Genomic DNA, 23,462 nt, shown 5'->3' on the forward strand with positions numbered 1-23,462 from the left:
CCATATATACCAAGGCTTGACAGAGGAGAAGAAATAGGACATGGACTGGAAATGCACTGGGATGGAAGTGGACCAGTTTCAACCCTGGCATTGCTATTTTGCAGCATGTTATTATAAGCGATACAGATTTATATTATAGCCATTCTCTATCTATCTAAAATAAATCCTGCATTTTACTGCAAAAATACAAACGCTGAACTGGCTGAGCTTGTAGACGGGCTATTTTAGCTTTTTGTTTTTTAGAGGAAGAGCCAAAAGCATCTGGGAATAAAGAAGAGTTGTAACTGGTGAGTCATAAATGGAGGGCGGGGATCTGTGCAATGTGCATTATTGATAAAATGATTTATTTGACACTTGGTGAAAACGTCTCTTTCTGCATAAGTATTTTTTTCCCCTCTGTGCACAAAAAAAAAAAAAAACCTGTTTCATAAAACTTGCAGAGAGAAAATGCTGATGTTAGAATTTCTATGCTTCGATGAAAGATGTCCTCCTCCTAACGTGCCACTTTGCCATCTGTAGGCTATAGATTCCGTACAGTGCCAGAACAGTAACACATACAGTATATTAATGATACATTCCATATGAGGTGATATATTGTGCCAGCCGCAGAGAAATGTTGCAAAACAAAAGTGAACAGCAATACCAAGAGACCGTAGCTGGGAATGAAGGAAGAGTTACGATTTGTGACTAGTGTCACAAATCGTAACTGTTGAAAAATAGCAGATCTACATGCTCATTGAGCGGCACCGAGAGCCTCGCTATGATCTTGTAGATCTGCTATTTTTGAAGAATTGTTAAAACGTGTGCAAATCTTTGTATATATATTCTTTCACAGCAAATGTTTTAACCCGTATCTTTGCTTCTGGGGGGGGGGTCCCTGGAACAAATGTCGTGTGGTCGACCTCCACAGCCTTTGTGATCTACTGGTAGATCACAATCTGCCTTTTGGATTCAGATGCAGGATAGGAGGAGTAGTAGATCTAACATCGATGAATAATAAGAGTATGGATGTAATAACATTTTAAATATATATATATATATTCCGGTTATAAAAAAGTATACTCAAAAAGTCTGATCAAGTCACAAGCCAATGGACTGATTGTTATATTTATTTATTTAGTTTATTCATTATGATAAACCAGAGGCGCATCGGACCAGCAGTATAATCTATTATTTATGTACAGCTAACGACAGGTTGGGATGATTCTTTTTTTTTTCTTTCATTGATTCGTTGATATGCTACAGCAGTGGTTCTCAAAGTAGGGTCCTTGGGTGGGTTCCAGGGAGTCCCCTATTCAAAAATAGCCGATCTACAAGCTCACAGCGAAAACCTTCAAATTCTTAAAAAATTATTAAAAAATAATAATAATGGTGTTGCTTACATGTATAGCAAATAGCAATAACTTAAGGAGAGCTTAGCATCCGGCTTCAAAGGTAAATCAACGTATCAACGTACCAGGTATCAATGGGTTTAATAGACATTTTAAAAAATATATATTTATATATATATATATATATATATATATATATGGAAATTATTTGGAATAATTTCAGATTTATTTTAACATAAATCTTCAGTTCTGGAGGTCCCTGGCACAAACTCTTTACAGGTGGGGCGTTCATGGACAAATTATATATCAATTTGGAGGTCCTTGACTTGAAAAGGTTTGAGAAGAACTAGGGATGTCCCGATACACCTTTTTCGTTCCCGATCCGTTTCCGATACCACGATTTCTGTGTTAGCCGATACCGAATACCGATACCAGTGTTGTGATTTTGTGTTGTGTTTATAGCTATCTAGCTATATATCTTGTGTTGTGTTTATAGCAGACTCCTCACTCATATGTGCAGTTGTGCACTTGCAGTTTGGGCAACTTGAAAGCAAACTCCACATGTCCCAACATTTTATTTACCTGCCATAGTGTCAACCCCGGGCCTTAATTACCCCTTGTGGTTAGACCTGCATATTTGCTGATACCGATATGACCCGATATGACAAATAAGGGCCGATACCGATACTTTTCCGATACCGATACAGTATCGGGAATTCGGGACATCTCTAAGAAGAACCATCGGCAGCAAGTTGGTCTATAGTTTAAATCTCACAGAACGTATCATCCCTGCTAGCTCATAACAGAGGGTCATAGGGCAGTGTTGTTTTCGTCGACTAAAACTAAGACGAAAAATGTTCGTCGACTACCTTTTTTTACTGACGAAAACTAAATGGAAACTAAATGAAAAGTGAGCCATGATGACTAAAACTACGACTAAATGTATTGACAATTTTGTCAACAGATAAAAACTGGACTAAAATGTTAGGGAGGGACTAGTAGACAAGAGATCCAGTAGAAGTCATTTTACAATTGGTTGCATGCTGAAAATAGCTGATAGCGTTGTGAGCTTGTAGATCGGCTATTTTCAGCAAGTGTAAAATCAGTCATTACGACGGCATCAAGGCCCGCCAAAACACATTTTAGTCAACTAAATCAACTACAGATTTAGTCGACTAAAATCTTATGACATTTAGTCGACTAAAACTAGACTAACACTAAAACATTCCAGGTGACTGAAATGTGACTAAAACTAAATGAAAACTATTCAAGAGACGAAACTAAAACTAAAAAGTCAAAATGTGCTGCCAAAAACAACCCTGGTCATAGGGTATAGGAGGGGCCACCACCTCCAGTTTGACTGCAGTATGCCAGGGTGTTTTTCCACCAGAGCATCTCTCTGTGGATAATATGCTGGGATTTGGGGACCAGCGGTCCAGCCAGAAACCATCACTCAGGCACAGAATAATGGACCTGTTCTCTTTGTGTGAAGCTAATGCTCTGAGCCAAATCTGTCCATCAAAGTTATGTAGCTCTCTCTCTCTCTCTCTCTCTCTCTCTCTCTCTCTCTCTCTCTCTCTCTCTGTGTGTGTGTGTCTGTGTATGTGTGTGAAATGCAGATGAAACTGTATCTGGCTCATTCAATCGTGTGTGTCTGTCTGTGTATGACACGTGTGGTACCTATGTCTTTTTGTGCAGCAGGTGATATTAATTAAATCAGCCCTATCTGGAGGTGCAGACAGGGCTGTGGCCGTTAGGTATAGACTAGCCTCGGAAACCCAGACGTTTGGGTCCGAGTCTGGGTCCGAGTCCACTTCAATACGGCATAGAGTAGCCCAAACGTCGATCACTCTCTGCTGATTTATGATCGTCTGCACCTTTGTTAAATTGATGCACACACGTACACACACACACTCCTCTCTCTCTCTGTCGCTCTAATTAATTAGTCTCATGTCGTGCAGCTGCGTCTAGATTCTCCCGGCGGGTCCTGCCGGGAGCTGCCTATGCCATAGAAAGCATAGGTGGACCCCAGGCTAGGTATAGACTGTTTCTTAGGACCAGAGTTGTGTATAAACTGGAGGTTATTGTCAAGGAGCTTCCACTCGTCTAGGATCCCTGGGCTCCGTCTCATCCATCGTCCTTTACAACAGGCCATTAGGAACACAGTGAGAGGTCTTTTCCACAACGACACCCCAGTTGATACAGCTTGACGTTACAGGGTCAATCCCTGCCAGGAAGTGTGAAGTCTTAAAGCTTGTTTAATACACCTTACCTTACACATAAATGATAGTCTGCTGTCATGGGGAATTCTGTTGTACTAGATGTTCGGGCCTCACATCTAGAGTTCTGGCCCCCACACACCACTATGTCGCACCGGAGGTCCGACCGATTTGTCTGAGTCATGCTGAGTCATACCAGCTCAGTGGCCTTGTGGTTAGAGTGTCCGCCCTGAGACTGGGAGGCCGGGGTTCAATCCCCGGCCGGGTCATACCAAAGACTCTAAAAATGGGACCCAATGCCTCCCTGCTTGACACTCCGCATCAAGGGTTGGATTGGGGGGTAAGTCCCTGCGACATACTAGCGTCATGTCCAGGGGGTGTACTTGTACATCAAGCTGCCTCATGCTACAGAAACAGGAGATAGGCTCCTGCCCCTATATGGGCCTCATGGCTCGGCAAGGCTACTTACTTATGCTGTCGGGGGGGCTTCGTTAGAGTACCCGCCTGTCTGTGTCCATTTTGTGCCCATTTATGGAGATGTCTGTATCTGTCTTACCTGTGTCCCTTTTTTATACAAGAATCTGCGCTATTGCCCCTGACTTTCACTGCTTCTACTGAATATGGTTTTGGGAAATATGGTTTCCTTGATCTAAAGTACAGTAACTGAAAGTGTCTGTTCATCATACATTATTTAATGAAGTATCTGGAAAAAATAGGTTTGTGTCCAACTCCTTTCCAGGGTCTTTTACAGTTCAACCTTTGAAGTTTCATTTGAGTATCGCCACACTTTGTTCATATTAAACCCAAATTAAAGGGCCGGTGAGATGAAACGAAATGTCCCTCTTGAATATGATTTTCTTCTCGCCATGTTGGATAATTTTAGATTGGAACAAATTGGGAGCATTTAGGCGGAAAATTGTCTAAAGTGTCTGTGTTTAAGTACAACTCGATTTGTTAACCTGACCCTTATGGTTCTCTATTGTGAGGACAACACATCTCAACACCTGTGTGCTAGAGATTCAAATGAACATAAGCATACTTGCCCATTAACCACTTATACACTACAGTATACTGTAGTGTACAGTGGTGTGCACATTTAGAGGGGCAGGTGCTCAAGTGAAAAAAAGGGCACCTTGTGCAGCGCGTGAAACCGGCCGGTTGTCTTCAAAGTGTGATATTTATAGATTTTGGGGCCTAAATAATATATTAGAAGCTTTTTATCAAGAATTGATCAATGTCACCATGGTCCACATACTGTACAAAAAAATAAAAATAATTAATACAAATTATTTTTTCTTCAAAAGGGCACATTGCCAAAAGGGCTCTAGCACCCCCTAGTGTCTATCTGTGCACGCCACTGGTAGTGTATACTGTGTTGAGCGGGGCTCTATCCCTTGTCTTTGTGAAACAGACGACACATCTACAACCTCGACTAAAACCAATAAAAACTTAAACGTACCCGCTTTAAAAAGTAATTCAAACTAGACTGTCTGGAATTGAAAACAAAAATGTCAAAATGACAAAAAGTAAATAAAAACTTAATGAAAAATGCAAAACTATAATAACCCTGTAAGCCTGTTTGAACCTCACTAGTCTAGAGTCTCATCTCCCCCAAACGTCCCCCTGACATTGGCCTTGCTCTGTCAGAACGCTCTGACCTGTGTGTGTGTGTGTGTGTGTGTGTGTGTGTGTGTGTGTGTGTGTGTGTGTGTGTGTGTGTGTGTGTGTGTGTGTGTGTGTGTGTGTGTGTGTGTGTGTGTGTGTGTGTGTGTGTGTGTGTGTGTGTGTGTGTGTGTGTGTGTGTGTGTGTGTGTGTGTGTGTGTGTGTGTGTGTGGCATTGTCAAGCTGAACAGTGGTGTAAAGTAACTAAGTACATGTATTCAGATACTATTTTGAGAGTACAATTTTGAGATGTGTTTTTACTTAAGTATTTAAAAATGTCAATGTATATTTCAGAGACAAATATCGTACTTTTACTCCACTACGATTATATGAAAACTTTACTACTTTGTATATTTCTGCAATTTTAAAAGGGCAGATCTACAAGCTCACTGTACAATAAGCTCACGACACAAGCTCACAATGTGTTGCGATGCGACGCATTGTGAACTTGTAGATCGGCATTTTGAACTTGTGAAATATAGGACGTTCTACACAAAGACGATTGATTTGATTCTGACACTTTTGTACCTTTTTACCCAAGGACATTTTTAATATGGGAATTCTGCTTGCAACAAGAGTATAGATCTACATCGCAGTGTTTTAAGTAAAGCACAGAATAATGGACCCGTTCTGTTTGTGTGAAGCTAATGCTCTGAGCCAATTCTGTCCATCTAGGTGTGTGTGTGTGTGTGTGTGTGTGTGTGTGTGTGTGTGTGTGTGTGTGTGTGTGTGTGTGTGTGTGTGTGTGTGTGTGTGTGTGTGTGTGTGTGTGTGTGTGTGTGTGTGTGTGTGTGTGTGTGTGTGTGTGTGTGTGTGTGTGTGTGTGTGTGTGTGTGTGTGTACGCATGCATTGTGGAGCTGAAGTAGTTGTGTGTGTGTGTGGGAGGATAGGATCTTATAGGAACAGAGCTCGTTAAAATCCACGGGGAATAACTGTGCTGTGTTTGTGTATTGATTTTTTTCCCGGGCCAGCCAAATCCTTATACCAGAGAATGAGATTAATACAAATCATCGAAATCTGTCCTCCCGTCCTCAGATTACAGGAGACCTCTATATGGCTCAGCCTTATGTTTATGTTGACTTTGTCCTCTCTCTCTCTCTTTCTCTTTTGTCCAGCGTTCAGGAGAAATGAGGAGATGAGAGCCATGGAGGTGCTGCCCATTCTCAAGGAAAAAGTTGCCTTTCTGTCTGGTAAGTTTGCCTAGATCTCTCTTTGTGTGCGTGCGTGCGTGCATGTGTGTGTGTGTGTGTGTGTGTGTGTCTGCGTGTGTGCGTGCGTGCGTCGGAGGGAGAGCGAGAGAGAGAGCGAGAGTGGGTTGGTGTTTGAGTGAGTGGGTGAGCGTTAGAACAGACTTCACAAGCTAAGGATCTCTAAAGACACGGCGCTCTGATCTGGGCTAACGGGTTCCAATGAAACATGACACATACATTGATTATACCGGCCGCACATACGGACGGCACGTTCTCCCAGAGCTCTCCTCTCTGTCTGCTTCTTGCACGCACGCACGCACGCACGCACGCACGCACGCACACACGCACGCACGCACGTACACGCACGCACAAAGAGGTGTTAATGATCCATGCTCGATGTCGATGAAGCTCAGGTTAGACTGAGGCAGTCACTTAACCCATTTTGGGCGGGAACCCCTTTTGGTGTTTTAAACATTATTTATAACATTATTACAATAGCTAAATAGTATTTAGCTATTGAAAAATAACAGATCTACAAGCTCACAAGCTTGTAGGTCTGCTATTTTTGAAAAATCGTGAAAATATTTATTTCAGAAAACTGGAGGATTTAGAAGATTTTTTTAAAATGTTGAGGTCAGGCCTAAATGGGTTAACTTGTCAGTTGCTCACAACACTCATCCGTTGATGAGTGTTGTGTAAGACGGCTTAAGGCTTGTAAAAGAAATCTTGATACAATTGGTCACTTTTTTTTGTCCAATTGAGTTACACACCCTCTATGAATCATACAGTATTATTATCAATGATATACATTGATAATTATATGCACAAAATGTTGATTTCTTAAATGTAAAATTGCCACCAAGGAAGGACGTTTATTTATTTACCGGGGTCAGTGCACATTAATACATTTACCGCCAGCATTAATGAATCCCTCGATAGCGTATTGCCAAGGTTTTATCGCGCGTAACACTTACTTTGAAGATCCAAATATCCGTAATCGCATGTCCCTGTGAAAAACTGCTGTGTGGTATCATGACCGGTTGTTGTTGTCTCGCTCGGCGGTGGAAAAAGCTGACCGCGAGTATCACAGCGCCTGCTACAGGCCGTTGAAAACGCTTGTCTGGGCCAGAAACTGCCCCCTCAATGTCCTTTCTGAGATACGGGGCTTTTAATTAACATTTCAGTTTCCACATCAAAGCAAAAAGACCAGAGCTAGCTAATGAACAATACAATGGTTTAACAAGCACTACTGTACAGTACTAAGTAAAACATACAGGCGTACTGTGCAATACAGTACAATACTCATTCAGAATTTTTTTTTGAAAACAAGTGTAAAGTATGTTAGAGTTAACACATTTTCTGCCACCATTGAACACCCCGATCGCCCAGGACGAAGTTCACCGTCCTTTCAATTAGTAACGCCCAGCGCCCAGGACGAGGATTGATCAAAAAGACGGAGGTTATTGATATCAAAACCGGTTTTGAAACCGATCGCTCCACAGCCTGGGAGCACCTGTTGGTGGGACGTCATCGAAAATGTTCCCCCCCTGTTTAGCCGACGAGAAAATCTTAAAAAGTGAATAACTCTTGATCTAAATCACAACGTCTAATTCTAAGAAAAGTTCATGTATTAGACGGCCCACCGCGGTCCCGTCACTAGTCGCGGTGGTTTTAATCATACCTCCCGTTGTTGTCGATCGCCTCTAGAGTGTTTTGGCTACATCTAGCTGCTACAGCCACATCCGGGATAGCATCCGGTCCGTCGGTAAAAGTGCTCCGCTGCTATAAATTGCCGGGCGTTATGATTTAATGGATTAAATAACCCCGGGCGTTCGGGGTGTTGACCGGAAGTAAAATGGCCTATAGCTAATGTGCAGGTCAGGTCGTAACTTGGAAAGTCATCACAAGCGTTAAAAAATTCCAGCGGGCCCGGACGGTTAGCTCAACCGTCTGGGCACCTAGGCTGCCAAGCCAGCCGGACGGCGTGCCGCGGGCTCGACTCCCGAGCCCGACGGCCTTTGCCGCGTGTCACTCCCCATCTCTCACCCCCTTTCCTGTCTAATTACTGTACCCTATCAATAAAGGCAAAAAACACCAACAAAATATCTTAAAAAAAAAGAAAAATCCAGAGTACAGACAGGAACAGTCAGACAGAAAAATAGGTGACAGTCAAATAAATAGAGAGAAGAAATATCCATATTTCCCCCCCTCAGACATGTATGAGCAGTTGGATGTTTGTTGGAGCCTCCTCTCCATACGACCCGATGCCGAGTCAGCAGTACAGCAGAGACAGCATAGCTCTGTGACTGTGAAACCACATCTGATCAGAAGCCATCCCTGCAGGGCAAAACTCAGCACGATTCGCCAGGATCGTTTGTACACGGCGCAGGCAACGTTATTCAGCAACTGTGTGTGTGTAGTGTACCTGCGTACTTGTTGTTAGATCCCTTCGCTTCAAAATAAACCTCAATCGTCTCTGATGAGCCACAGCATTGTGACACAAAAGTGGTGTGTGTGTGTGCGTGCGTGCGTGCGTGCGTGCGTGCGTGCGTGCGTGCGTGCGTGCGTGCGTGCGTGCGCTCATGCAATGGCACGCACATGCCCTTTGCTGATTGCCTTGCTGCCCTTGTCTTGCCAAGGTCAATTTCAAACACAAAACACAATGATGAGAGGGCCGTGACTCAGAAACCCTGGATGGGAGGGGGGGAGGGGGGGGGGGGGGGGGCATATAGGGAGGCACAGAAACGGAGAGTAAGAGAGGGCAGCGTTACCATGGTGATGCCGTGCTGTCACACAACCACACTCGCCCGTATCGTCTGCCAAATTGAAAGGCAGAGAGACGAGAGCACCGACATGAAGACTGTTGTTCTAACCCAGTGGTTCCCACACTTTTTCGTGTCAAGGACCCCCAAATCAACATTGATTAGGCCACGGACCCCCCCATTTGAAATTATGCCAGTGACCCCGATAAGGGAGGATTTTTACGGCTCTAGCAGTGATTCCGAAACATTCATTTCATGGACCCCCCAGTTTCACACGCATTATGCTACGGACCCCCGATTTAATGGCATTTCTATCTCTGGTACCCCAATTTATCCTGTAAAACCACTGTTAATTTAACTCTGAGTGTACAAATGGAACCAAATGGTCCCGTTAGGGTCCATTTGGTTCCATTTGGAAGTAGGCAGGAATGCATTGGACCCAGGCAACAGCCCAGCTTTAATGATCTTAAATCCCTTTTATTTTAATTGTTTTGTAGTAATCGTACAACATAAACATTACAGAGACTTTAGTTGTTACTGTACAATACTTTAAAACAGTTGTCATGTTGCACACATGCCTAAAATTGTTCTTATTTGCGCCGCCCTCGTTTGAAAACAATGTATTTCAAACTCCAGCTTGTCCCAGTTCAGGCGCGTATGAACTTCTGTCCCCTCAATATCGTAACTCTTCTATTAGATGGCTCTACCCAGGAGAGGGTTGCTCTGTAGTTTTTTGCACCCAGGTGCTGACGATTGATGTTCTGATGGTATATGCAGCAGGTGAAACGCGCGGGCCGCACTCCGGTGCCACGAATGGGTGGAATTTGCAAAACGAGCGCATGATAACGAGATCATGATCACGAAATCCGGACCTCAAAATTGAGGTCCGGGGCTAGGCTAAACTTCCGCTCGCTCGAGCCATTGAGTTATAATTATACTTCCGGCAGTCTTCCGGGTGCTTCAAAACGCCACTGAGCAACTTCCACTGAAATTAATAGCTTGGGCCGGGGCTAACGCTCCAGTTCGGTCTCTATCCTGTATAGCTCTATGATCTTGCCGTATTCTATACTGTAGTCCATTTTCACTGCTAACTCCTACACGTGGTCTTAGGGAGAGCTTAGATAACCATGTGTCTCCTTTGATAGGTGCAATATGTCAAGGCTACTTCTTTTCACCTGACAGTGGCACAGGGAGAACATAACGCACGCTGAACAACACACACTATAGAGGGTAATGCGCATGCATATAGTGAGTGGCAGATTGAGTGGCAAAGTGAGTGACAAAGGGAATTTAACGTTGATTAAAGTCATTTTTAGTGCAATCAAATAGGACTTTTGGTCTGGATGTATGTGCTGTCAAGGCCAGAACGTAGTTTTTTTGCCACTCAGTAGGCATTTCCGCGACATACTAATTCCTACACGGGTTGTGCTTATGACCACGCCCCCGGGCAAGTTAAGTTTACTGACGTTAAGGTTATAGGGTTAGGGTTATGTTTAGGTATAGTTTTACTGAGGTTAAGGTTGGGGTTAGGTTTAGGCTGTCAATCACAGCGACTGGCCAATCACAGCACGTCCTTGCACAACCCGTGTAGGCTTTGGTATGACGCGGGCCGGCATTTCGCATAACTTCCTGGTATGATGATGATGTCACTCGCATACCCTCTATTGCTGAGCAACCTTGCGGTTGCTAAAGCAGTGACGGAGAGATGAACTGATGCACCCTTCACTCTCCCCTTATGTTGTCTCGTCTACCTTCAAAGGGACACGATTTTCAAGGGTGTATATTCGGTGTGCCCCGTGACACGAAACGCTGACCATAGTTTGACAGTAGTGGCCATTCTTGAGATGTGCAAAGACACTTCGCGTCCCTGGCCTGGGCCGGCTTAGCGGTCCAGGCACCTTGGCTGGTAATCCAGCATGACAGTGTGTCGTGGGTTCGAGTCCTGGGTTCTTTACCGAAAACTGGAATAGAGGATATGCGCGTGACATCATCATCAAACCAGGAAGTTATGTAGGAACGCCTACTGAGTGGCAAAAAACTACTTTCTGGCCTTGACAGCCCATACATCCACACAGAAAAGTCATATCTGATTGCATTAAACAACATTAAACAATGTTAAACTCACTTTGCCTGTTCTTTGCCACTCGATTTGCCACTCGATGTGCCATTCACTTTAAGCATGCGCATACTCTCTATAGGAATAGGCTTTTAGCCTCCATCTAGTTTTCTGATGGGTTTCACTTCCACTTGGTAGGATTAAGAAAAAGCAAAAAAAGAACATCAGCAATAATAGAAACTAAGACTATTACAAAGAATCAGCAATATTAGAAAGAAAGAGATGATCAAATAAGACGATTACAAAGAATCAGCAATATTAGAAAGAAAGATATGATCAAATAAGACTATTACAAAGAATCAGCAATATTAGAAAGAAAGAGATGATCAATACACACTCTATCTCTTTCCACCCTGGCTGTGTGCATGTCCACAGCACGCTGGAGAGCTTCTTCCCCTTGGACTGGGAATTGACGACCTGTCCCCCCCCCCCCCCCCCCCCCGTCCACGGGGTCTTGCACCCCTGGATCCAGCTCTGGGACCTCTCCGTCCCATTCTCGATCATCTGCATCATGTGATGGCCCAAATAATGCCACTACTACCACTTGAGAGACTTAAATCAGAAACACAAAATAAGCCAGATGTATTCGTAGAGGTATGGACCCCCTTTTTGGACTATATCGAAGAGCGCAGTTGATTCTATGTAGGACGAAACCCACCATCACTTTGCACACATGCATTCCACTTCCACAACCCTGTACCACTTGGGAACTATTATTATATATTTTTTTCCTTTTTCTTTCATTTTCTTTGTTCTTCATTGTTGTTCTTATATATTATTGTATATTACTTTTTTTTTAAGTAACTGTCTTGTATTGTAAGTCTGTGTCGTCTTGGTGTCTATGTAAAAAAAAAAGAAAAAATCCTCAAAATAAATGATGATAAAAAAAAATCAAAACAAACATTTAATTACCCCATTCAAGGATGATATATATAGCAACGGGGGTCATCGCCATGTTGGCTTGGTGGTGATCATATACAGAGATAGATAGCCCTGAATGACGGTACAAGGTTTGTAACTCAAGAGTGTACAAATGGAACCAAATGGACCCTACGGGGCTACGAGTCCATTTGGTTCCATTTCTTCACTCAGAATTATGGGGGTCCTTGAAAAAAAACCCATTTGAGAACCGTCCAGCCTACTACCAGTTTGTCCTAACGGGTCGTAATCTTGAGAATGCCATTCAGTCAAATTCAAATATTTGCCACAGACAAGAACAGGTTTTTGCAACTTGTCCGTGTACGGACATAATGATGACCTAAAGATCGTGTTGTCTTTGCAGTCTTGGGAGAAGGGGTGCATTTGAAAACAAACAGAAACGAACTGTTGCCTAAAACAGAAATGTGCATGAAAGGGGCGAGGGGCTGCCAATCGAACCTTTTCTGGTTATATTTTTTCTTTCGACCACGTCTTTCAATTTCAGAAGCTAACAAAGCTCTGACCAACACAAAACAAAGCCTCTGACTGAGGCGGCCAATGGATAGATGTTATACGGGTAGACTAGTAAAACTAAATAGCGATTTTATTTCTAACTGCATATGCCTATGAATACTACTAGCGTAGCGTCAAAAGCAAAACATAGAAGGCATATACTGGTACTAATAACGTCTTGAGCAGTAGTAAAACTATAGCTATTCTTATACATAAATCACGTAAGCACTAAGTAAACGGGTGTAAAGTAGCGTTAGTCTAAATTTTCTCAAAAAGATTATATTTTGTACTTACTGATTTGAAGATGTGGAACTCGACTGATCCATGATGCATGATCCATGATTTGTTGTCTCCACCAGGCCGAAGGCATGGGGAGAGAGTATGTTTTGCACTCCGTCCGTCCGTCCGTGTGTCCGTCCGTCCGTCCGTCCGTCCGTGTGTCCGTCCGTGTGTCCGTCTGTGAACAGCTAATCTCCGCCACTGTTAACCCGGTCGATGCCACATTTTGCACACACACTCCCTGGATGCCAACGATGAACCTCTGCCCCAAAATTTCCAGAACGGCCTGTTATAGCGCCACCAGGAGGCCGCTTTGTGCAAAACAAGTTTTTGGACAGTACACCTACAGATTTTGTCCAAACATCACGCAAATTAGTACACAGTCTCTCTAGAGCCATTCCTTCAGATTTCCCAGACTCCATCCTGATTGGCTAAGATTGGCTTCCAAAGTTCGCAGGAGTGTTCAGTTTCAAACAAAATGCTGCAAATCATGAACACATCGTGTGATTTCCGTGACATTGCGCACGCACATTCCCACTCGGCCGAGGAAGAAATGCCACGTGAACATTTTCAACTCAGCCTCATGGTGGCGCTATAACTGGCCGAAAAGTGTTTTTACCTCTAACTGCACGGATCTGTGGATAACTTTGTATGCCAACTCCCTAGAGGCCAAGGAAAAACCTTTGCCTGGAATTTTTCACATCTGCTCTTTATAGCGCCACCAGGAGGCCGACATATGTAAAACACATTTTCTAATATTACTCCTTCAGATGTTATCCAAATTGCACGCAAATCGGTACACATGTATAGTCATGTAATCCACCTTCATTGCCTACGATTGGCTTCTAAACTTTTCAGGAGTAGCCCGCTTGGTACCCGTTTTGTACAAATCGCCACAACTACTCAACGCAGCGTCCGATTTCGGTGAAACTGTGCATGCATATTCCCACTAGGCTGAGGAAAAAATGCCACTTGACAGTTTTCAAATCAGCCTCATGGTGGCGCTACAACAGGCCAAGCTGTGTCTCACACACACACACACACACACACACACACACACACACACACACACACACACACACACACACACACACACACACACACACACACACAAAACATGATTATATTACTCCTAAACATTTTGCCAAACATCACACACACTCCTATCCTCCTGGTGGAGACCTGTGCCCAGAAGGGCACTTTTTCTAGTTTATTTTGCTTTCTCCTGGTGTAAAAAGGTTTTAGTGGATGTTGATGTTGCCTGCACTCTGTGCGCGTTCACGAAACAATGAGGTATGCGAGGGAGGGGGCTTCCAGAGAAAGAGGCGACTCTTTGGCGCCCCTAGCGGACCGGGGTTCTGAAATCACTGAAATCACCTTTAACTGCTGATTTATATAGAATTTTCTCTATCATAACTCTAATAGCGCTTCTGTGTGTGTGTGTGTGACTGTGTGTGTGTGTGTGTGTGTGTGCGTGTGCGTGTGTGTGTGTGCGCGCGCAGGTGGCAGAGACAAGCGCGGAGGTCCAGTATTAACGTTTCCCTCACGCAGCAACCACGACAGAATACGACAGGAGGACCTGAGGAGACTCATAGCCTACCTGGCTGGCATCCCCAGGTGGGACCATCTACATTTGTTCTCTACTCACCTGTGTTTGTGTGTGCACTATATTATTACTATACTTGTGAGGCCCAAATGTCAAGAGAGATGAATGTTTTATGGTTAAAACAATGATATCTAGAGTTAGCTTTATTATATATATTAGCTATATGCACACACATGCCATTTTGGAAAGAACTTCCCTCCCTACTTCCTTCACAGGTGTTGCCGATGATACTAATGAAGGCTCGGTTCCATTCTGGTCAAACAGAGTCAGGGTGCTGCTATTGTGCATGTTGGGGTGGGTCTCAAAGTGTTATTGGGTTCCAAATGGCCCCGTAACTCTGAGAGTGTACAAATGTACAAAGATTTGTACACTCTCAGAGTTATGGGGGTCCTTGAAATTAAAGAGTTTGAGAACCACTGCACACTAAATGGAACATAGCCTTAACTAGAAAAAGTGCCCCTCGGGGGACAGGTCTCCACCAGGGCAGGTCAGGTTGTGGCCTCCTGGTGGCGCAATAATAGGCCGATGTGAAAAGGGTTCCATTTCTTCTTACGCCTTGGATGGCAATTGGATGATGTGAGGTATTTTATTCCAAAAATGTGTTTTGCAAAAATCCACCTGTTGGTGGCGCTATAAAAGGCCAATGTGAAAAGGGTGGGATATATTCCTCAGCCTAGTAAGAAAATGTGTGAAAGATTTAACGTAAATTGCATGCTGCGTTCATGATTTGAGGCTTTTTGTTCAAAACGGGCCAATCCTGCAAACTTTGCAAGCCAATATTAGCCAATTAGTATGGAATATGAAATATCGGACAGATCCGTCTTGAGCACATGACTATAGAGATACTGTGTAACGATTTGCGGAATTTTGTGTTTGTGTTTTACAAAAGTCGCACACACACACACACACACACACACACACACACACACACACACACACACACACACACACACACACACACACACACGCGGACGGAGTGTAAAACACTCTCCCCATGCCTTCGGCCTGGTGGAGACAATTAGTATCATCGGTAACACCTGTGAAGGAAGTAGGGAAGCGGCCCGGAAGTAGGAGGAGTTATTCTGTGAGCATATAGCCCATTGGGACTTGGGAGAAGATTCTAGTTGGAGTTAGGTATCTAGGTTTAGGGGTTAGAGTTGCGATTAAAATACATAACAAAATTACATTCATAAATGTGGCTGCTGCCTAACATGTTGATGTCCTCACAAGAATAGTAATACAAACGTGTGTGTGTGTGTGTGTGTGTGTGTTGGGGGTTCACGGGGCGCTGTGCGTGTATTTGTGTGTGTGCGAGCATAATGCATAATGCATCTTATGTGTGTGTGCGAGACGGAGAGGGATGGTGCACTTAGTGTGTAGGATTAGCAGTCATCGATCTGTCAGCGAGCACGTGAAAGAGGGGGGGGGGGGGAGGAGGGGAAGAATGAATCACAGAGCGAGATAGGGGTTGAGGAGAGGGGGCAAGAAACATGTGAGGGGGGGGGGAGTCGGAGAGAGGGGGAGAGAGAGAGAGAGAGAGAGAGAGAGAGAGAATGACAATGAATAATATTGTGGGCCAGAGAGCCTGCCGCAGCTTTCCCTGCTGCCAAAAACCCATCCTCTACATTTTAATCATCAGAAGGAGGGCGAGAAAGCGAGGGAAGCCGAGGGGAGGGGGCGGAGGGAGAGAGAGAGAGAGAGAGGAGTGGAGGGGAGGACTAGAAAGTGATATATACTATATATACTGTATATGAGCGAAAGAGAGAACACTTGATGTAAATATCCATAACAGAGAGGGGAATGAGTGACAGGGGAGAGATGAAACGGGACTAGAGAGAGAGAGAAGGATCCATAACAGAGAGAGAGAGAGGGGTGGTGGGGGGCGTTAGAATTAAGCACGAGCGAGAGCACCAGGCATGCGCGGGGAGGTGTGTGAGTGGGTGTAAATGTGTGTGTGTGTGTGTGTGTGTGTGTGTGTCTGTGAGTGTGAGTGTCGCAGTAGCAGTGCAGTAGTTGTTGTTATGGTCGCTCGCTGTGGATGAGTTGCTCTGAACGCTTTGACTCCGAGGTAAATATATCTCCCATCTTCCTACATTATTTTTTCTATTTTCTCCCTCTTTCTTTCGCACTCTCTCTCTCTCTTCATTACTCAGTCTCCTCTCTCTCTCTCTCTCTCTCTCTCTCCATCTGTCATCAATCCGTCCTTCCTCTGTGCTCGTCTTTTTCCCACTTTTCTCTCGGCAAAAGGCAAACATGACAACATCGTCTGTCACGTTTGGGGATTCTCTGCTAGTCCTCTTCCGTCGCGTTTCCGTCCTCTCTCTCTCGGGAGTTAGTTGGTATCAGCTTTAAACATCACTTCTGTATCTCTTGTTGTTACTATTATGATATTATATATTTTTTTGTTGATATGGTGTGTGTACAGGGATCCGTGCAGTGAATGTAAACACACAAACTCAATTTCCCTCTTTCAGACTTGTTTTAGATTTTGTATAATCTGTGGGTTTCTTTTCAAAAGGTGTTATGCTATTTTATTGGATTATTATTTTGTTTTGGGGGGGGGGGGGAGGTGGTAAACGTCTGAACGCAGCGCTCTGCACCGTGTCTAACTTCAGACTGGCTGCTTGTGCCTCAGGGGAGAGAGAGAGAGGTACTGTAGATGTGGGCAGGTGGACAGATTGGGGGGAAAAGGGATAACAAAAAAAGAGAATTTAAAAGTCACATTCAACGTGATTTAGTGGATTTTAAATGAAAGCTAGTTTACGAAACATAGAATGATGAATCTGTGGTTGGCGGAGGTGTGTGTGTGTGTGTGTGTGTGTGTGTGTGTGTGTGTGTGTGTGTGTGTGTGTGTGTGTGTGTGTGTGTGTGTGTGTGTGTGTGTGTGTGTGTGTGTGTGTGTGTGTGTGTGTGTGTGTGTGTGTGTGTGTGTGTGTGTGTGTGTGTGTGTGTGCCTGCGCGTGCGTGTCCTGAGGGAGCGAGTCTCACGACTGGAGCGCAATTCTGCCGATGTGTACTTTTCTGCACAGAAGAACCATGGCTCATTTGTAATTGTTTGTTTCATGTGTGCGTGGTTGTGAATTACTACCTAATATTTTAGTGTGCACACTTATTTTTTCCTTATTTATGTGTGTGCGCCTGCGGAGTGTGTGTGTGTGGGTGGGGGGGTGGGGGGGGCATACTGCTTGTGCGTGGGTGGGTGTGGGTGGGGGGGGGGAATACTGCTTGTGCGTGGGTGGGTGTGGGTGTATGCTGCGTTGCGTAGGCTGCTCACAGTATAGAAAATGCGTCATCATCTCATGGTTTGTTGTGATTCCCCCCCCCCCCATCCATCCATCCATCCATCCATCCCTGCCTCGCCTCTACCATATCTCTCCCACCATCCAGACCTCTGTGCATATCTCTCTCTCTCTCTCTCTCTCTCTCTCTCTCTCTCTCTCTCTCGCACCCGCCCTGTCCACCCCTCCACTCAATCGTTCTTCTTCTCTCCCTCCCTCCGCTCCTCTCTCTTTTTAGTCTTTCACTTTTTTTTGCTGCCTCTCGTACTCTGTCTTTTTTGCCTCTCCTCTTCTCCCTCTCTGAACTGAACTCCACTCCCTCTGTTTTTCTGTTTTGTTTCTCTACTGTCTGTCCTCTCTCTCTCTCTCTCTCTCTCTCTCTCTCTCTCTCTCTCTCTCTCTCTCTCTCTCGCTCACACGTTCTCTCTCCATCTCTGACCCATCCCCGTCTCTCCATGTCTGTTCCTATTGGCATCGTGACAAGGCAAAAGTGCAATAGAACGAACAATCGGAAAGAGACAAATGAATGTACCGGTATGTACAATTAAAAGGGAACAAAGAAATGCATCTTACATAGTCTTTTGAAAAATCTTGCAAAACCGCAACAATTGTGCATTTGCTGTCAGAAATATAGTTATATTTCACATATATACACAAAGATGGCAAAGGTTAGCTTGAGTTAAAACGTTGGCAACAAATGGCAGCCATATTTCAGTGTTTTGCCGCCTCCTCTCTCCTCCTCAGTGAGGAGGTGTGTAAACATGGCTTCTCTCTCCCCCTCAGTGTTGAAGTGTGTAAACATGGCTTCTCTCTCCCCCTCAGTGAGGAGGTGTGTAAACATGGCTTCTCTCTCCCCCTCAGTGTTGAAGTGTGTAAACATGGCTTCTCTCTCCTCCTCAGTGAGGAGGTGTGTAAACATGGCTTCTCTCTCCCCCTCAGTGTTGAAGTGTGTAAACATGGCTTCTCTCTCCCCCTCAGTGAGGAGGTGTAAACATGGCTTCTCTCTCCCCCTCAGTGAGGAGGTGTGTAAACATGGCTTCTCTCTCCCCCTCAGTGAGGAGGTGTGTAAACATGGCTTCTCTCTCCCCCTCAGTGAGGAGGTGTGTAAACATGGCTTCTCTCTCCCCCTCCAGTGAGGAGGTGTGTAAACATGGCTTCTCTCTCCCCCTCCAGTGAGGAGGTGTGTAAACATGGCTTCTCTCTCCCCCTCAGTGAGGAGGTGTGTAAACATGGCTTCTCTCTCCCCCTCAGTGAGGAGGTGTGTAAACATGGCTTCACGGTCATCGTGGACATGCGAGGCTCCAAGTGGGACAGCATCAAGCCCCTGCTGAAGATCCTGCAGGAGTCCTTCCCCAGCTGCATCCACGTGGCGCTCATCATCAAGCCGGACAACTTCTGGCAGAAGCAGAGGACCAACTTTGGAAGCTCCAAGTTTGAGTTTGAGGTGAGTGAGCCAGCCGCCGTCCCGACAGACGGACACCCTGGGCAATGGACCGGAAATATAATCCAAACCGACATTTAGAACCTCGAACCGACTTAACCCATTTTGACCTGAGATCAGTTTCTAAAAATGTCTTCTACATCCTGACAGTTTTCTGAAAAAGCTGTGTTTCTATGTCAGTCGTTCTTCGATTTTTCAAAAATAGCAGACCTACAAGCTTGTAGCGCGCCACTCGGTGGCGTGCTATGAGCTTGTAGATCTGCTATTTTTCAATAGCTAAAGCATAACATAAGGGCCTTTCAAACGGGAAGCGAGGAACGTTGTCGCGTTGTTGCCTGGATCAACGACAGGTCTCCACCAGGCCTGCTCAAGAGGGGCGCAACAACGCAAGCGTTAAAAAAAAAAGCTAAACGGTATCCAGGTCTGGTGAGTCGCGGGCGTGTGCACGCGCGCAACAAATTCACGGGACCGCGCTCACGTAAATACGCTAGCGTTGTCGCACCGCGACTGCTCCCCAGTGCTCCGCGCAAAAACGCAGGTCTCATCGAAAATGAACTATAGGCGCGTTATCGCTTCACGTTTGAAAGGCCCTTTAATCTTAGAATAATCAATCTTTTTTACGCGTACTCTATGTATCTATGTATTTAAAATGTGTACGTCTTATGTATTTATCAACAAATAGACACAACTACATCGATTAGTCTGATTAAGCACTTAAGTCCTGCATTCTAATGTTAATACAATGGTGGCGCACAAAAAAGTCCATATAACAAAATAGTGAAAATAGCCAATCTTGTACAAGCTGGGAGCTTCTACAAACCTGCAGATCTGCTATTTTATCCATTTCTTCATTTTTAAATCGTTATTATTTTCAATAATCGTGTTATTGATTTGAGGTCCTACCGCCCAGTCCTACCGTTCGTTGGCCAATGGTGTTTGTGCTGCAGCTTTGCAGTATTTTTGTCAGGATGAGAAGCTGAGCTGGATGTCAGTTTCTCCCGTTTACTGTTGACTAGCGTCAGTATTATTTAACACATTCTGATCTACAGATCTACAAGCTTGTAGGTCTGCTATTTTTGAAAAATCGTGAAAATGTGGCGTAAGTCTTTGAATATATATTCTTTCAGAGCGAACGTTTTTAACTAAAGAAATTGCTTCTGGGACAACATATTTTCAGATGGGGGTCTGCGGACAAATACATATAATTCTGTGGGTCCTTGACATCAAATATTGAGCACCACTGATATAGAAACAGGTATTTCAGATGTTTTAGAAGAATTCTTTTAAATCGGGTCAGGTCTAAATGGGTTAATTAGTTATAAACTGCTTGCTGTTGACTAGCGTCAGTATATTTAATTAGTTATAAACTGCAGTGTTTCCTCTGGAATGGTTCTCAGCCTGGTTGTGGCGCGCAGGATGACATAATAATTGGCGCGGTTGGAACATTAATAATAAAACAAATGTTCACTAGTATGTATACCCTATTTATTCAAGACAAGAACAAACCATGAACCAACTGATCAAATCAAGTTAATAATGTGAATTAATTGGATAAAAAAAAAATATATAAGATTTTTATTTTCTGAATCAACAATGAATGGGCAATTTGGTTGGCCAGGTCATCATTTTACAAAACATGTGCACCTCTGCACAGGTCAAACTGCTGTCAGCATGATGAGGCTGCTTCCAGCATCATGATGATGATGATGATACAGAATAGTGGAATGACATTGAGAGGAGGATGTGATAATACTGCATTACCTGCTGAATCATGAATCATTTTTGTGTTAGTGAAGGATTTTGAGGTTAGCATCGCTAAACATAGCCATAGTCTGATTTCAAGCCCGTTTTATTCATGCGCTCTAATGAGGTTTTAACAAGCGGCTCCCACTATCCCACTGGGTTTTTTTTTGTGTTATGACAAGTGTAGCTTAAAGCCATTTTCCAATGATAATTAGCATTTTTTTTTGTCTGTGCAGTCTATTACCGCGAGTGGAAAGTTGCAATTATTTGCCTGGTAGATACAGACACGTGTGCGCAGCGCACCCCCAGCTTAATTGATTGGGCTTTGATCATTGACATGTGCGTGCGTGCGTGCGTGCGCGCGCGCGCGCACACACACACACAGGCACACGCACACACACAGAAACACGTGGTATTGAGCCGGGCTGATGATACTATTGACTGGTTCATGAGTACAGTTACAGTATACTGAATGAGAAGCCACTTGCTGCAGGGCAGGATACAATTATACAGCAAGTGTCCTGCTATGACTGTGTGTCTAGTGTGTGTGTGTGTGTGTGTGTGTGTGTGTGTGTGTGTGTGTGTGTGTGTGTGTGGCGTGCGCATGCGTAACTGAGTGTGACATTCTGCCATCCATTTGGCAAACTTTTCCAAGTCTAATAAAAGAGTTGCCACTGCAGATGCACTCATATGTGTCATAGTGTGTGTGAGAGTCTTAAATCTGTCTCTGACCAAAATAACACCTGCGGTAGGATGATCTCCTTGGCTATATATCTACAGTGCCCCCCTTGCCCCTTTTTTCTGTAGAAATGGAACATTCCACGAAGATATGGAACATTCCCATCTGCTTAGTTAGATGTAGAATAGAAGAGTAGAAAGTGAACTATAGCCTTGCATTTTCTGAAGAGTGTGTGTGTGTGTGTGTGTGTGTGTGTGTGTGACACGCGCACGCACGCACGAGAGAGAGAGAGATTGAGAGATGTGAATACATCTCTTTGTGTTGATTGTTGTTTCCCCCCCCACCTCCCCACTAGCCAATCATCCTCCTCGTTTTATTGGTCCTTTTTATTGAACGCAGTGCAAATCAATTATGTTGTCCAACAATAGAGATAAAGTAGCAGTATCAGGGGTTTTCAATGGCAACAGCCATGCTCTTTCACATAATACAACAAACCCACACAAACCCCCACAAAGCCTCTCTCGCGCTCCACTCTCGCTCCACTCTCTCTCTCTCTCTCTCTCTCTCTCTCTCTCTCGCTCTCTCTCGCTCTCTCTCGCTCTCGCTCTCGCTCTCGCTCTCTCTCTCTCTCTCTCTCTCTCCTTTTAATTCCCGGTTCAGATCAGTGGAGCTTTATTGACCTGGGAAACATAAACTACATTAACAACATGGCCAGAGGAAGTGTGAAATACTTTGTAGGGGAAAAAATGCGTGTACAGTACATGTAGCAATAGCATGTAGCAATTCAGGCTTACTGGATCGAATAAAGAAAGGTGTAAACAGAGACATTGCACATCACAATCAAATATAGTAAAGGTACTTAACCCATTTAGACCCGAGTTAAAAACATTCACTTTGAAAGAATATATATTCAAAGATTTGCGCCACATTTTTACGATTTTTCAAAAATAGCAGACCTACAAGCTCGTAGCGCGCCACTCGGTGGCGCGCCATGAGCTTGTAGATCTGCTATTTTTCAATAGCTAAATTATAACATAATGTTTAAAACACTAAAAGGGGTTCCCGCCCAAAATGGGTTAAAAATGCAAACGGTACAACTAATTTATTTATGTATTTGAAGGCATTTGCTCTGAATGTACATGTAATCATTACGCTGCAGATGGAAACCAGTGTACACTGAGTGGGAAGGGATTAGAGGTGTGACAGTGGCCTTCGATCCAGGCACGACCCGATCGGATGATGTGAAATCCTGTGATGTGTCGACTGCTAGTGATCGTACCAATCACAGCCGATTGAACGAGCGCCAGCGGGCTGAAATAGAGTGGGGTTATGTGTCGCGAAATGAGATCGTGGAGCTCCTGCTGTGTCCGTCCACAATCATATTGTACGCCGGGTGATTTTGACGTCACCTCTCACTGAAAATCCACTTAACCCACAGTATGCCCCGTCCGTCTCTCTCTCACCCTTCAGACCACCATGGTGTCGTTAGAAGGCCTGTCCAAGGTGGTAGACCCCTCACAGCTGACGGCAGACTTCGAGGGGAGTCTGGACTACAACCACGATGAGTGGATAGAGGTGAGCTGAGCAGACCTAACCAGTGCCTCTTGTTTTGTTTCTTAAATCTTATCTATACGCGGTGACATCGTCAAGTGTTCATTTATGTATCCATGTGTCTGTGCTTCCCAATTTACTGGGAAAGATACTGGGAAACGTGGCTTGGAAT

General features: G+C 44.3%; 1 protein-coding gene across 12 annotated transcripts in view; it reads left to right on the forward strand.

Moving 5' to 3' along the window:
* The window catches only part of LOC306937824 (triple functional domain protein), a 142,181-nt gene that overhangs the window by 50,679 nt on the left and 68,040 nt on the right, over positions 1-23,462 (forward strand). For all 12 annotated transcript variants that reach the window (XM_079521798.1, XM_079521802.1, XM_079521804.1 and 9 more), the window contains exons 3-6: positions 6,330-6,404; positions 14,495-14,609; positions 19,128-19,320; positions 23,210-23,314. In XM_079521798.1, the coding sequence (XP_079377924.1) occupies positions 6,330-6,404; positions 14,495-14,609; positions 19,128-19,320; positions 23,210-23,314 (488 nt within the window). The remainder of the gene's footprint in view (positions 1-6,329; positions 6,405-14,494; positions 14,610-19,127; positions 19,321-23,209; positions 23,315-23,462) is intronic.

This window comes from Electrona antarctica (assembly GCF_951216825.1).
Source record: "Electrona antarctica genome assembly, chromosome: 15".
In the NCBI taxonomy this organism is placed as follows: domain Eukaryota; kingdom Metazoa; phylum Chordata; class Actinopteri; order Myctophiformes; family Myctophidae; genus Electrona; species Electrona antarctica.